The sequence below is a fragment of the Saimiri boliviensis genome, chromosome 9 (assembly GCF_048565385.1).
Source record: "Saimiri boliviensis isolate mSaiBol1 chromosome 9, mSaiBol1.pri, whole genome shotgun sequence".
Taxonomy (NCBI): Eukaryota; Metazoa; Chordata; class Mammalia; order Primates; family Cebidae; genus Saimiri; species Saimiri boliviensis.
Window position 1 is genome coordinate 118,082,466 of NC_133457.1, and position 16,895 is coordinate 118,099,360.

General features: G+C 41.9%; 1 protein-coding gene across 1 annotated transcript in view; it reads left to right on the forward strand.

Annotated features, from left to right (window-relative positions):
- DOK5 (docking protein 5) overlaps nt 1-9,493 on the forward strand; it is a 170,236-nt gene extending 160,743 nt beyond the window's left edge. Inside the window, exon 8 of the mRNA XM_003932601.3 lies at nt 7,542-9,493. Within this exon, the coding sequence (XP_003932650.1) occupies nt 7,542-7,606 (65 nt within the window). The 3' untranslated portion in view covers nt 7,607-9,493. The remainder of the gene's footprint in view (nt 1-7,541) is intronic.
- The last annotated feature ends 7,402 nt before the right edge of the window (nt 9,494-16,895 follow it).

A 16,895-nucleotide genomic window follows, 5' to 3' on the forward strand; every position in this document is an offset into this window, starting at 1 on the left:
CTCTAATAAAAAAAAAATACAATATTTAGCCAGGCGTGGCGGCACGCACCTGTAATCCCAGCTACTCGAGAGGCTGAGTCAAGAGAATCACTTGAACCCAGGAAGCGGAAGTTGCAGTGAGCTGGAATCGTGCCATTGTACTCCAGCCTGGACAACAAGGGTGAAACTCCATTTCAAAAAAAAAAAATGAAAGAAAAAAAAATTTATTTACACCTTCGCCCATCCTTTCAAACATTTTTTTTAACATGTAATAGGGCAAAGAATAGCTTATGCACATATAATTTATAAACAAGTAAACAAACCTATGTAGGGGACACTTGCAAAAAACCCTTTTTAATGATGAGGTGCAAGATCACCAAACTTGAAATAGAGTGCGCTAGGCTACCTGTAGTTTACATGCAGAAATTTGCTGAATAAATGAATATGAGAATGAATGAATGAATGACCACAGAAGACTGCCGCTTCAGTCCTCCGCCCCCGCTCTGAACCCTGGGCACAACAGCGTTTTTCTCAGTCTGCTGTTGGCCCTTTCTTCCCCAGGCAGCTTCTCCGGTATCCTGCGCCCATCCCTCATCCTAGCTGACTCCTGCTCACCTCCAGGTCTCACCTCCAGCACCCCTCAGACTCCAAGGAAGCCCCCCGGACTTTATTGTAACTCGTGTGGACATCTCTGATTACATGCACTCATAAGATGCAGATGATGACCAGTTTTCATCTCATATTTAATTATGTGGCCCCTTGACTCGTGGTCAGCTCTCCCAGGAAGCAATAACGTCCAGGAGTGTAGAAGAGCTGCGCCTCTTCTATCTTTATCATTTTCTCCCCCGGTGCCTTCCATGCCTTCCATTAGTGTCTGGTGAAAGAAGGCATAATGTTAAAAAGGCACTGAGGGTTTTTACATTTTAGTTTTCATTTTAGTTGAGAACGGAGCACAACAGAGACTCTGTACTCCGTTCACTAGCAGCGAGCATGGCACATAGCAGATGCTGCAAAAATAGATTCTGAGTGCCTGTATGAGCAGCCGAGCAAATGACTAAATTAGTAATTCACAAATAAGCTTACCTTCCAGGATACCTCTGCAGAGAGAGTGGGTTAGATTGGGTTGTCACAAATGCCATTGATTCCCATTTAAACTTCAAAAATGTTTGCAATATTTGAGTTGTATCATGACAGTTTTTGTCGTATACATACCAGATTGTTACTCAGTTTTACTTGCTTCTATCTTAATATGCCTTTTTTTAAAAATCATATTTTACTACCTTGATACTGTTATATCTGCTGGTTATACTTTTTGTTGTTGTTGAGACAGGGTCTGGCCCTTTGCCTAGGCTGGAGTGCAGTGCTGTGATCATGGCTCACTGCAGTCTCAACCTCCTGGGCCCCCGTGGTCCTCCTGCTGAATAGCTGGGACTACAGGTGTGTGCCACCAGGCCCAGCTAATTTGTTATTTTTTATTTTTAGTAGTGAGGGAGTCTTGCTATGTTTCCCAGACTGGTCTCAAACTTCCGGGTGCAATCCTCCTGCCTTGGCCTCCCAAAGTGCTGTCATTCTAGGTATCAGCCACTGCACCCAGCTAGTTATGCTTTTTAATCAACCAGAAAATAAATAATAAGTATTGAAGATGTAAAAGATGTTCACAGAGTACCTAAAATTGTCTTGCTTATTATGGGTGGCTATTTATATGACAAGTAAATTTTTTAAAAAAAGTTTTATTTTTCTCCCTATACTACCTACCTTCCCTGTTTCCTCTTTTTCATCCCCCTTAGAAAAAGAAAATAAGATTGGGAAAACTTAATGACTTGGTGGCCTGGTGTGTGCCGTATAATGAATTTACAGAGCCTTTAATTTCTTTTTGTTTTACTGGTGATTATGGGTTGTAATTCCTCTGGCCAGTTCACCTACATTAATAAATTTCAGGCTGACTTTTTTTTTTTTTTTCTGGCAAATTTGGAGGTTAATATTGGAAATGATATGGACCCTTATGAAGGAATTTACCAAATTGGTTTGAGAATAAAGGCCATTTTCTCCCCAAATTTAGTCTTTGAGAGCCACCTGCTGGTTCATTTGGGAATTATCATTTTCTTTTTTTTTGGCGGAGCGCAGGGGACTTTATTGATGGTACAGGACAAGGTGGGGCTCCCTAGGCCGCTCTCTCTTCAAGGGGTCTGCATGGAAACTGTGAGGAGGGGCAATTCATCATTTTCTTTCTGTTTTTGGTGGGGAAAGGGAGGTGCTAGTTTTGGCAGGTGCCACACAAGATATACTTAATCTACCTTCACTGCTTTTCCCACGTCATTTTAAAATTTTCATAGAAATTCTCTCCTATGATTATGGAGATACAAAATCAATATTGGAAGTAGGTTTATAATGAAAACTGGCCAGGTGTGGTGGGTCACGCCTATAATCCCAGCACTTTGGGAGGCCAAGGTGGGTGGATCACCTGAGATCAGGAGTTCCAGACCAGCCTGGCCAACGTGGTGAAACCCCGTCTCGGCTAAAAATACAAAAATTAGCAGGGCATGGTGGTGGATGCCTGTAATTCCAGCAACTCGGAAGGCTGAGGCGGGAGAATGTCTTGCACCCAGCAGGTAGAGGTTGCAGTGAGCCGAGATCACGCCCCTGCACTCCCGCCTGGGTGACGAGGGTGAAAATCTGTCTCAAAAAATAAAAAATGAAAAAAAAAGAAAGACAAGCATGGAAGAAACTTACAGAAGCATTGAACAAGTTTATGTTGAACATTATGCACTGGATTCTTTTAGGAATTCATTGGATAAAGTAACAGCAGTTACAACCGTAGCTGTATTCCCAAATCGTGTTCTGTGGCAAGCTGACTCTGGTAGACGGCACCTTCCGCCTAAGAAAAGTACTGTGGTCAGACGAGTTAGGGGGAATGCTACGTTTTAAATTCTCATGGAGAGTCAGAATACGAATCAACATTTTGCGGGCTCTGAGATGTCCTGCGGTAAAAAACCTCTTGAAATGTGTTTATTTTTTTATTTTTTATTTTTTATTTTTATTTTTATTTTTTTAGGCGGAGTTTCCCTCTTGTTACCCAGGCTGGAGTGCAATGGCGCGATCTTGGCTCACCGCAACCTCCGCCTCCTGGGTTCAGGCAATTCTCCTGCCTCAGCCTCCTGAGTAGCTGGGATTACAGGCACGTGCCACCATGCCCAGCTAATTTTTGTATTTTTAGTAGAGACGGGGTTTCACCATGTTGACCAGGCTGGTCTCGATCTGTCGACCTCGTGATCCACCCGCCTCGGCCTCCCAAAGTGCTGGGATTACAAGCTTGAGCCACCGCGCCCGGCCTTGAAATGTGTTTAAACCAAAGCTCTGCACATCTGTTTGGACATAAAACCTCTTCTCCCTCTTGTTATATGAAGAAACGTTCACGTATCACCATTGCAGTGCTGAAATCTTAGATTTCATCCTTCCAAGGGAGACGAGCCATATTCACTGGGGCCTTTCTAAAAGCTACTTTGTCTGAGGACCTACTGTGTGCCGACTTTCCACCAGAACCTAACATAACATGATCTCATTTAGATTCCAAAACAGCTGCCTGACAGAGTAATTTATTCTCATTTGCTGTTAGAAAATTGAGAATTTGAAGGGTTAGTCATGCATCCAAGATTACCTATCTAATAGGTAGCAAAGATTTTAAGGTTTTTATTCCTCATTCATCCATCCATCTGTCCATTCTTTGTTTACGCAGTAAACGTTTATTGAGCATCTCATGTAGGCCAAGTGCTGTGCTACATGACAGATGTACCTGGGGCTGCTAGGCAGGCACGTTCCTCCCCACTCGGAGCTTATAATCTAATGAAGAGTCACAATCCATAATCAAGCAGACACAGTTAATAGTCTCCATAATCAAGCAGACATAGATTTGGCATACGGAACAGTGGAAATGAAAGTTCTTATAGTAAAGGAAGTGAGGCAGAGCCGTTGGTTTTGAGAAGACACTGACAAGGGACTTCTTGAGATGGGGTAGTCAGTGGAAGACCCTGGATCACCCCAAGACCTTAAGTCCAGAAGAGGCAGCCATACCGAGTGCCACGGGAAGACACTCTCCATAGAGAGGTCAGCAAATGCAAAGGCCCTGGGTCAGAAATGAGCTGCGGGTATTCGAAGATCGGGAAGAAGCCAGTGTCGCTGGTGCCTAAGGAGTATCAAGAGACAGCTGGGGTGGTGATTATAGGTTATCAAGCCTTGCTTATTCTAAGTGTAAGGGGAAGCGTTAGAGGGTCCTCAGCATGGTAGTGTCAGATGTAATTGATATTTTCATTCACGGGATTGCAAGAGGACAGGAGAGGAAGTGGGAGGCTAGCCCCAAGGCCACTGCGCGTGAGCCCAGGAGTGTCTGGCTTCCGCGCAGTGTTCCTCTAACGCTCTCACTTCCTTCTCAGAGTTATCATCCCAGCTGTCTTTACCCTGATGCCAAAGTGCTCCATTGCTCCAGGATTTTCAGAACTCTTCTGCTGGAATTGCCTTGGAAGATGGTATCAGTTGTTTCAAAACAAAAACAAGAAAAACTGGGCCCCTATATCATTGATCTGACTTCAGATAAACTGAGGAAATCAGAGTGGCACTCAACAGTTGTGTCACTGAACCAGGCATCTTCCGTGTAGCATTTTGTGGTTCTCCTGACAACCACTGGAGCTGGTGAGAAGAGGACTCTCCTCTCCATTTCAATGACTGAAGAAATGGAGACCTTCGGAGGTTAGGGTCTTCTGAAGGCCACATGGCTGGTGGATGCAGGCTCTGGCATTAGCACCTCAGTGCTCTGACATTTAATCCGGGGCTGTTGACTTCATCATCTGATCTTACCTGTGGGAGGAAATCGTGCCCCCATGGGTGATTCAAACGCAGGTTCCCTGAGACCGAAATGCCTCCAGAGGATCCATTCCAACCCGTGCAATTCATGTATTTATTTTAAAGGTGATAGATTCTTGGAGCAAGGGGCTACTTTGGAGAAGTTCACATTGTTTTTTTCAGAATTAATTCTAATGCAGCCACAAACCACATATGTGCAAAAGTTAAGAGAGAAGTAACAGGTTCAGATTCAAGCAAATGTAAAGGGTCTCAAATGCTCATGTCTACATGCTCCAGGCAGGCTATGCAAATGAGGAAACGGGGCAGGTATAGGCGGACAGGGTCCCTGGTGGATGTCAGGGACACCTGGCAGTCTGCTCTCTGTAGCTGGTCATGCTTAGCAGAATGTGGGGCTAGTTTTGCCTTTCAGTTTTCCAGGAGTACAGGGAAATTGACATCTTTATGGACAGTCAGCAGTCATTTAAATATTAATAAGCAATTCCAAATGTCTTATGAGCCTGTGCAGGCCAGAGAACAGGTCTGGGCCCAGATGTGGTCTGCAGGTCATTACCAAGTTGTGACTTTTGTGTGAACTGAAACCAGGTGGGAAGGGTTGGGAAGCCTTTCGTTCCATTTACTGGCTTATGCTAAACACAGCATTCAAACCATGCAGGAAAGACTTAGCCCTCAGGATAGACGCTGTAAGGGTTTTCGTTTTGACTTGACCTCAAGTGAATGCTGTCAGTCATTTTTCTGTGCAGTTGACTAAAAATGTGGATTCTGCACTAACAATATTTGTATGCTGTCTGCTCCTTGGAGATTTTGATAAACTGTAATAAAGATATTCCTGGATTTTTACTTATAGTACTCAAACTCATTAATGCAATTTTTCTGCATAGTAGTGTGTGCCTGCGTCTGTGTGTTGTAAAGAGAGTAGAACAGGTGTTCAAACTGGTTGGGAGTCTGGGAGAAATGATTTCTAATTATTTGGGATATTTTAATATTCAAGACTTAGCTAATAGTTATCACTGGTGTTGTGTGCTAGCAGCTATATGGCAGGTTTCATTATTTTCCTTTGGTTCAGATTTGAGTCTTGCAAATATCTGAATCTAAGACGTTCTTTTTCGCTTGTTTCTGTGTTGGTGTTGTGACCATAGTCACCTATTTGAGACTGTACAGCTCATGAAACCCTGTCTGTTTCCTTTATTCTTCGACAGTACTGTGAGAGGGGGAAACAAGTGTTTTCTCCCCATTTCCTAGGAGTGGAAAGTGAGTCAGAGTGATGTTCGTCCTTGTCTAAATTCATGCTTCTGGGAGGAAGATCAAATGGGGCTTGAACTGAAGGCAGCGCTGTTTGTGATAAAATGATAGCGCATCAATCCAAAGCTGAAGGGCCACATGCCATCGTAAACATGTGGTTCCGTGTTTAAAAACAACTTTGCCAGGTGTGGTGGCTCACGCTTGTCACCTCAGCAACTTGGGAGGCCAAGGCAGATCACTTGAGCCCAGGAGTTTGAGACCAGCCTGGGCAACATGACGAAACCCCATCCGTATGAAAAATACAAAAATGAGTCGTGTGTGGTGGCACACACCTGTGGTCCCAGTTACTTGTGAGGCTGAGGTGGGAGGGTCACCTGAGCCGAAGAGGTTGAGGCTGCGGTGAGTGAGATCAGGCACTCCACTCCAGGCTGGGCGGGAAAAAAAAAAAAAAAAAAAAAAACAAAAAACACACACCTCATAACAATAACATTGTTTTGAATGTGTGTGGGTGGGGAAGACATGCTCCACTGGCTTCAGTCCTGTTTTTTTGTGCCTGCTTCATCCACACATTTACTCACCAAGGCTCTTGAAGTCTGTTACAAAGCCTTTGTTTGCGAGTCCTGAGTTTTTAATCTAGCCGGGTAAATTTCTTTGCTTGTGGTAACCCTTGGCCAGCAGATGGCAGTAGAACCTTTAGTGTGTATTAAATCAGGGCGTGTATCTACAGGGATTGGCAAACTATGGCTTCTGAGCCAAATCCAGCCTGCTGTCAGTTTTCATTAATAAAGCATTATTAGGACGTCCTCGCCCATTCATTACGTATTAACTATGGCTGATTTGGTGCTACCGGCAGCAGAGTTGAGTAGCAGCAGTGAGCCCATGTGGTCTGCAAAATCTGAAATGTTTAGTGTCTGGCTCTTTCTAGAAAATGCTTGACAACTCCTATATTATTAATACGTCACAAAGGGGGCTAATAGGGGTGGTTTGTGTTGCCTTCTTGACTTTTTAAACTCTGTTTGGCCTGAAATCTAAACCTGAAATAATAAGGGCTGGATGAATGTTAAGGTAAGTTCTCCTTAACATTTACAAGATTACCAAAGTATAAGCCTAAGACTGTCTTATGACTGCTCAGGTTTCCAAAGAGTATTCAAGCTTAAAGTTTCCATAATCCTGTTTCTATCTCATCTCTCCTAAATACCCTAGATATACGGATTGATGCAGATGAAAAATCAAGGAAAAAAATAATTGCTAATGGACTGACCATAGCTCAGCCCAAAGGCCACATGCAGATGATATGCGAATCATGCGATCTCTGTGACTCATTTACATATCATCGAGAGTGGCCTTTGGAAAAAATTCTGCCTTAAGTACATTTACTTATTTCTGTTAGAGAGAAAGTTGTTAGCAGCTAATTTGATTGTGGGCTCTCCTGAAATGTAACTGTTGCTTTTAAATTCTTTTTGGAAAAGATGTTACCAGCCCTCTGAAGCTTCATCGAACAGAGACTTTTCCAGCCTACAGATCTGAGCACTGACAGTAACTGACAAGAATTGTTAACACAGTTGTGATGTGCCAGCTGCAGATCCACCCAGGAGGTCACCGAATGACAGCAAGGGAAGTGACAAAGAAGAAAAGCAGCTTAAAGTTCTGGCTAATTGTGTGGTCATTGGGAAACTCTGCAATACAACAGTTTTCTTTGTTTTCTTGTTCTTTTTTAAATTCTTAGTGTAATTGAAACATGCTCTATAGATATTGACTTTGTGTTCCCTCTTTTTCAGCTGGACAGCAAGAAGTCAATGTCACGAAATGATTTTCTATTGTAGATACCCTGTCCCTTGCACTTCTCTGAATCTGTCCTTTTGTGGATTCTTGTGATTTTCCTTCCAAGTGTTTCAGTTGTATGAGTCAGTATTGACAATAAAGTGGCTTTTAATTATTTGTTATTTGTTTACACCCTATTCCTCAGTTATTAATACTGTGGTTCTGATTAACTACTGAAAATTATATTTGATTATATCACCAATTAGTTAAATCAGTGCTTTGACTCACTCTTACCTGTTCTGTTCAAGACTATTCTTTCAAAGAACCCGATAGGATTGTTTACAGGGTTACAGTTTCTCTCTCATATGTTTTCTTCACCCTCTTACCCCCTTTTTAAAAAGCCTTTATTTTGTTTGAAGTATCTTCATAAAACATTTGAAAATAAAAGATCATTCTTCACCCATATGGTCTTTGGATTCTGGCAACATGTTTTTCTCCATCCTAGGTATTTCTGAAGGGTGTGTGGACATTTTGCATGTGAGCTGTGAGTGTGTTGTGTATTGTGTTTAATATGAATTCAATCATTCCTGCATTTGCTCACTCATTTGGGTGGGCTGCATTGAGCATCTATGGCTTTCAGGCACTGTACTGGAGTCCAGAGATGTGGAGATAAAAAGGCACAGTTCTTATTGCCAAAGACCTTAATTCCCGAATAGTACCACAAGAAAACAAAGTTCCAAATACCATACAGTGACACCTGCTAAATGGGCCCGCAGTGGCCATGAACTTGTAAAGAGAAGGTCAGTGCTGGATGTGAAATAAATTTTGTGAGCACCTAAAGTTAGAGTTCCTCTAAAGCTTCAGAGCAAGCAGGGATAGATTGCACCTGCCTGGTTCACTACTCTTTGCCAGATAAAATATGGGATACCCAGTTAAATTTGAATTTCAGATAACCAATGGGTAGTTTTATAGATCTGAGTTAGCTGGGATTTCCAAGGACACTGCTGGTCAGGATGTATTTTTTTAAGGGGTTGAGAAATATTGGGGAAAGGATTGAATTCAAGTAACAATTAATTAGTAGATTAGGTGTGTATAAGTTGTTCAGTGCTAATGGCTTCCCCAAAATGCATTTGTATTCTCTCTGGGTTCTCTGAAGCTGCTCTGAACACAATTTTAGCTGATCCTACTTCTCTCAGGGGTCTTCGTTTTTGCTTTTTAAAAATTTGGTTTGCCATGCACATTTGATAATTACCTCACTGTTCATTTTCCTGAGTTGATTTGGTTCTTCTTTTATTTTCTTTCTCTTCTAATACTGTCTCAGAAGAGATTCTCCATGATTCCCAGGGCCTTGGCAGCCAATGCCGGGATTAAGTTGAAGAAGTAGATAAAGGAAATGGAATTAAAGAAATAGTTATAATTTTAATGAAGTTCAAATTATTGAAGCTAGCTGATGAGTGTGCAAAGAAATGTTGCTGAATGTAGGTAACTATAAGTGAGAACCTCTTTTAGGATTTTTAAGAAACATTGACAGAAAAAGCATTTGATTAGGTTTCACTGTCAGGTTTATTTATTGCTGGGCACAATTCTTTTTTTTTTTTTTTCTTTTTTTTCTTTTTTTTTTTTTTTGAGATGGAGTTTCGCTCTTGTTACCCAGGCTGGAGTGCAATGGTGCGATCTCGGCTCACCGCAACTTCCACCTCCTGGGTTCAGGCAATTCTCCTGCCTCAGCCTCCTGAGTAGTTGGGATTACAGGCACGCACCACCATGCCCAGCTGATGTTTTGTATTTTTTTTAGTAGAGACGGGGTTTCACCATGTTGACTAGGATGGTCTCGATCTCTTGACCTCGTGATCCACCCGCCTCAGCCTCCCAAAGTGCTGGGATTACAGGTGTGAGCCACCGCGTGCTAGGCACAATTCTAAGTGCTCTTGTGGTATTATCTTAGTTGCCTCAATAGCTCCATGAGGCAAGTATACTTATCTTCATATTACGCATGGGGAAATTGAGGCTCAAGGAATCGAAATTATGTAATTAATATGTCCAAGATCTTTTACCTACTAAATGATTGATTAATTAATGTCTGAACCCAGGTGATCTGATTCCTGAGTCAGCTCTATAACTCCCTAAGGCAAGGTTCCTTAGGGGAAAGCAAACTTCTTCTGTAAAGAGTTGGGATGCAAATATTTTAGGCTTTCTGCGTCATATGGTCTCTGTTGCCTTCTAGTGCAAAAACAACCATAGACTGTTTTCTCTGTGTGTGCGTGTGTGCGTGTGTGTTTGTGTGTGTGTGTTTAAATTTTTTTGAGATGGGTCTCACTCTGTCACCTAGGCTGGAGTGCAAGGGCATGATCTCAGCTCACTGCAACCTCCACTTCCCAGGTTCAAGCAATTTTCCTGCCTCAGCCTCCTGAGTAGCTTGGATTACAGGCACCCACCACCATGCCCGGCTAGTTTTGTGTGTGTGTGTTTTCGGTAGAGACAGTTTTACCATGTTGGCCGAGCTGGTCTTGAACTCATGACCTCAAGTGATCCGCCTGCCTTGGCCTCCCAAAGTGCTGGGATTACAGGCATGAGCCACCATGCCCAGCCTGCTTTTAACATACATAAGCATACACAATATACATAAACAAATAGTCCTGTTTCAATTAACTCTATTCACAAATACCAGTGGTAGATTTGACTCTTATTTCTAGATCCCCTGCTTTAAAATAAAAACCTCAAATATGATCTTACATTATTTTCACAGTTTCAGGTAAAAAAAACATAAGAAATTTAAATACTTTAATATTAAGCCTTAAATAAGAGGAATGATGATTTAGAGTGATTTTGATATTTTTCTAAATCCCTACCTCAAGTAGTGAACAGAGTGTTAGAATGTTTTTCAAAGCTCTGACGGATTTTTACCTAATGCAAACTAAATTCTAAAGCATTCATGGCAACTTGCAAATAAATTGGGATCTGGAGGCTAAACTATGATATTTCGGTTTTAATTATATACTGGAGAAAGCAATATTTTTCTTTTGGTGGGAGGTAAGGATGGGCGTAGGGAAGTAAATCTCATATTTCTCTTTGCATCTTTAACTCTGTTAAAAATATGTTTTACCCAGTTTGAGGCAGAATATTGCATCAGTGATTAAAATGCTCTCAAGTAAGACTACCTGAGTTTCTGAAATTTATTCCTTCATTTTCCAAGTACTTATTTAATAGCTCTATGGGTATGCCAGGATGTGTGTAGGAGAAATGTATTTGCCTTCACTGTGCCTGATCCAGAGACTCAATTTGTAAGCCAGTTCCTCAGGAAACAGAAAAACTAACAAGAACATACATTTGTATGAGGAGACATTTTACTATTTCTTCTTGGGACAATCTGGACTTTTGAGAGGGAGAATACTGTATGAACTAGAAATACTATATAAACTATATTAACAAAATCTTTCATTTGGTGCTAGAAAAAATATATTGATGTTCCGATTTCATTAAGACAGCAAACTTGAAATTTCCCTTTCATATTCAGCTTTTAAATTCTGTAGGTTAAATACTGGACGAAGGTAAGGCTGCCCATCTTCTCATGAAAATCAACAGTTGGCTGATTTCATTGCAAACTCACTGGATCAATCTGTTGTGATTTGATTCAGCCAAGGCAGGATCAAGTGATTGTCTTTTGCCTAGATCTGCACTGAATAAAGGACCATCACCCACACTCCCCTCTCTAAGTTAGCAGTTCTTATATGTTGACAAAGATACTTAATTCACTTAATCTAGGGTGGAGTCCATACATTTACATTTTCAATCGGTGTCTCTAGGTAATTCCAGTGCCTGTGGTAAATGGTGTAACATCTCATTTTAAGAAAGGCTGAGAAGACAAATGCAGAGAGTACCCATCAGGTAAGACTTGGCATCTGGAGGCAATCAGCATTGTGCTTTTATCCAAGTCACCTGTGAAAAGCCAGGTGGTGGAGCCAAGCCAGTGACTCCAGTCAAGTGGGCTGCCCGAGATGTTTCCCTCGTCAGGAGATGCAGAATTCTGGCACACAGGTACAAACGCGATTCCGTGCGTGGGTTAACACATGGGAAGGGGAGATGTGCTGTAATTGCAGCTCCAGAAGTGGGTTTCCAGGTGGCATTTTCAGCGCCTCTGCAATATTTTCTTTGTTGCTATAACAACTAGTAAGGAGACTCGGTCTGACCTTCTTTGTTCCTCGGAGATGTCTGAAGTTTTAGGCCTTCCCACACTGTTCTTTTTAACAGAAAAGAGCCAGCCAGGGTCTGCTTGTGAAAGCAAAACAGAGGTTGCAAAAAAGGCAGGGAGGGTGAGGAAGGGAAGTGAGCCTCCAGCCAACCTGTCATGCGCCCCTGCTTCCTTTCTCCAAGTTCTTCTGTTTTTACTACAATAGCAGTTTTATTATCTTTGGCCTTTGGTGAGGCTGCATTCTGTCCTCTGAAGGAAAGCAGGCGTTACTTAGGTGGATTTACAGATATTGCACGTGGGTAATGATATGGCTTGGCTCTGTGTCCCCACCCCAATCTTGTGGGGAATTGTAATTCCCGGTGTTGAAGGAGGGACCTGGCAGGAGGTGACTGAATCAGGCAGGTGGACTTCCCGCTTGCTGTTTTCGTGATGGAGTTCTCACAGGAACTGGTTGTTGGAAAGTGTCTAGAGCTCCCCTGCTCCACTCTCTCTGTCGCTTCTGCCGCCGTGTGAAGGTGCTTGCTTCCTGTTCACCTTCCACCATGATTGTCAGTTTCCCGAGGCCTCCCAGTCAGGCTTCCTGTTAAGCCTGTGGAACTGTGAGTCAATGAAACCTCTTTTCTTAGTAAATTACCCAGTCTCGGGTAGTTATTTGTAGAAGTGTGAGGACAGACTAATACAGATAAAGCTTCGTATTTTTGCTTTGGGTGGTTTTTTTTTTGCCAAAGTTTACGTATATAAAGATCAAAGATCATATATATAAAAAAAAATGAGTGGGGATTGAGTTTTACCTCTACAAAATAGGTTGTGAATTCACTTCAGCATCTGTTGAAATGCATCAACTGGGAAACATCCACATCCTTAATCAATACAGGGATCAAATGAGAATAATACCTGGGGATACCACAACATGTAAATTTGATAAACCCAATTGTCTTAGAGAGTTACTATACATAAAACAATGAAGCCTTTCTTTTTTTTTGAAATGTCAACTCACTGCAACCTCCACCTCCTGGGTTCAGGTGATTCTCCTGCCTCAGCTTCCCAAGTAGCTGGGATTACAGGTGCCCGCCACCACACCCAGCTAATTTTTGTATTTTTAATAGAGATGGGGTTTCACCATGTTGGCCAGGTTGGTCTAAAACTCCTGACCGCAGGCGGTCCACCCACCTTGACCTCCCAGAGTGCTGGGATTACAGGTGTGAGCTGCTGTGCCTGGCCTCTGTGCCTTCCTTTAACCACGAAAATAGTATCATTTTTGCCTGCATCCTCTATAAATGTGGTACCCATTGTGCAAAAACATCTCACGGTGGGCATCGATTCCTTGAGCTAATATATTAAAATTAAATATTAATGTTCTTGACAAAACGGTAATCGCCGGACCCACCAGTTTAAATAAGTTAATATGGCTATACATAATGTTTTAGAATATGTAAATGTTTTAAAGGTTATTGGTTATTTCATTTCATCAGTAATGGAATTAATTAAACTCCTTTTGTAGGTTTTGGTAGATTGCGTCTTTCAAAGAATTAATTGGTTCAACTAATCTAGTTAACAAATTTGTGATATGGTGTTTATAATGCTTTTTAAATTTCCTTTCAGTGTCCATGGGATCAGATGTGGATAGCCTGGCTTTTATTTTTAATATTAGTAACTTGTATCTTCCCTTTTTTTTCTTGTTTATTTATCCATTTTATTGTTCTCTTCAAAGTGACAGCTTTTTGAAATTTTGTATTTATTTTAGATTCAGGGAGTACAAATGCAGTTTTTTTACATCACTGTTGCATAGCGATGATATCTGGTCTTCTAGTGAACCCATCATTCGAATACTGCACATTGTACCCATAAGTAATTTTTTGATCCTCACCCACTTCCCAATCTCCCCATTTCTGAAGTCTCCAATGTCTGTTTTTCCCCAGTATAGTCTTGTGTACTCATTTATTCAGCTCCAGTTTATCAGCGAGAACATGAGGCATTTGACTTTCTGTTTCTGAGTATTTCACTTAGGATAATAGCCTCCAGCTTCATCCATGTCACTACAAATGACATGATTTCATTCTTTTCTATGGCTGCATAGTATTCCATGGCATGCATTTACATATATTATTTATTTACTTTTATTTTGTATATATATGCTATATATAAATACGTATTTATAATACATTTTCTTTTATCTCATAATCTGCTGATGGACTCTTAGGTTGATTCCATGACTTTGTTATAAGGAGAAGTGCTGCAATAAACATAAAAGTAAAATCATCTATTTAATGTAGTGATTTCTTTTCCTTTGGGTAAGAATCCTGTAGTGAGATTGCTGAATGGAATGGTACTTCTATGTTTAGTTCTTTGAGAAATCTCCATACTTTTTTCCATAGATTTATACTAATTTACATTCTCACCGTCAGTCTATAAGCAGTATGCCCTTTTCTTTGCATCTTCACAAATATCTGTTGTCTTTTTTTCTTTTCTTTTCTTCTCTTTTCTTTTCTTTCTTTTTTTTTTTTTTTTTGTGAGGCAGAGTCTTACTTTGTCACCCAGGCTGGAGTACAGTGGCATGATCTCAGCTCACTGCAACCTCTGCCTCCTGGATTCAAGCAATTCTCCTGCCTCAGCCTCCCAATAGTTGGGATTACAGGTGCAAGCCACCATGCCTGGCTAATTTTTTGTATTTTTAGTAGAGATGGGGTTCCACCATGTTGGTCAGGCTGATCTTGAACTCCTGACCTCAGGTAATCCACCTGCCTTTGCCTCCCCAAGTGCTGGAATTATAAGTGTGAGCCACCACACCTGTCCTTGTGTTTTTAATAATAGTCATTCTGCCTGGTGAAGGATGATATCTCATTGTGGTTTTAGTTTGCAGTTCTCTGGTATTTAGAGATGTGGAGCATTTTTTCATGTTTGTTGGTGGCTTGTTGGTTGTCTTTTGAGAAATTTCTGTTCATGTCCTTTGCCCACTTTTAATGGGGTTACTTGTGTATTTTTCTTGCTGAATTGCTTGAGCTTTTTGCAGATTCTAGATATTAGCCCTTTGTCAGATGCATGGTTTGCAAGTATTTTTATTTGAGCTCTGAATTTTGGCAGCCCGTGACTTCCCCTCCCTGTTTCTGTGCTGTATTTACATTTGCTTGTTTACATAGAAAACCCTGAAGTGCCAAAGACCAGATTTACTTGTTTTTGTAGGAGGGAGTTACTCTCTCTAGGCCCAAGTCTGTAGCAAGACAGATGAAGAACACATGGAAGGCCTCTAGAGCAAGGGTCTTCAAACTCTGGTCTGAGGGCCAAAGCCAGCCTATTCCCTGCATTTGTAAGTAAAGTTTTATTGGCAGACTGCCATGTCCATTTGTTAAAATATTATCTGTGGCATCACTTGTGCTGCACCAATAGACTCGAGTGGTTGCAACAGAGACCACATGCCTTCTGCAAGGCAGTTCGGCCAAGCTCTCCTCTGTATGATCCCCACCTCAAATACCAATGGATCATCCAGGCTCCAAGCTACTGCTCACATGTTTTGACACATATATTACCTGTGAAATTAATGTTCTCCCTGGAATGGACCATTTAGCCATTTGCTCAGCAGGGCCTGCTCCCTCTCACTGCAGGAGTCGCTGTTTCTTATGTTCCTTTTGCCTACAAAAATCCTGCACTCTTTCAAAAGGGTTACTTTCTCAGACTTCAATTTAAGTGCCAGGAACTCAGAAGTCCTCCCTGAGACCCCCAAGTCAGATGAGAAAGTGGCCAGCGCTGTGCTTTTATTTTGTTTTGTGTTGTGTTATTGTTTTTGAGACAGGGTCTCACTCTGGAGTAAAGTGGCACAGTCATGGCTCACTGCAACCTACATCTTCCAGGTTCAAGCCATCCTCTCGCGTCAACCCCCAGAGTAGCTGGGACCACACATGCATGCCACCACACCTGGTTAACTTAAAAAAAAATTGTATAGATGGGGGTCTTACTGTGTTGCTCAGGCTGGTCTTGAACTCCTGGCCTCAAGCAATTCTCCCACCTTAGTCTCCCAAACTGCTGGGATTATACGCATGAGCTACTGTGCCTGGCCCAGCTACATGCTTTTAGAGTATTCTGAACACTGCACATGTCCCGCTCATAACTGTTGTAATTACACTTCCGTTCAGTTGTTGCGTTCTCCGCTGTCTCCATTCCTCTGCAGGCTCTCTGAGGGCAGGTGCTGTATCTATGCAGTTTAGCTTTATAACACCAGTAGCAAACACAGTGCCTAATTAACCGAGCAGCTGCTCTGTAAATATTCATTTCATAAGTAAATAAATGGAAAGTGAGATAACAATGAATACATTATAAAATTATGTTGTAAGGCAGTAGTTTTATCCTCGAATGAGTCGTATAGGGATAAGTGCTGGGGATGTATGTGCTAGAACCATTTCTGGAACTCCTGCCTTGTGCCGTGATAATGCTTAATGCCAACCCTGCAAGGCGTCCCCCACCCCAGCCCCCACCGCTGCGTTTCATGCTGTAGAATCTAAAGCACTGAGACTTAAAGCAACTTGGCTCCAGGGCTTAGGAGGCAGGTGACAAACCCAGGACAGTCTGGCTCTCGAGTTCACACTCTTCTAGACTTTTGATTCCTAAATGGTATGCCAGGGTACCCCCAGAGGACCACAGTAAACTCACAGAGGTTCTATGCGACACATTACATTTTTGCAGGAAATAGCGATTCTCAACATCTCTTGGAATTACTGGCTTGAGGCTGTTCAGTTTTAACATAAGATTACATGAAATTCGTTTTCATAATGTCACATTTTTTGTGAAGCTGGGTCTTTGGTGGTAGTTCTGATTAAAAAAACAAATACTGGCCGGGCGCGGTGGCTCATGCCTGTAATCCCAACACTTTGGGAGGCCAAGG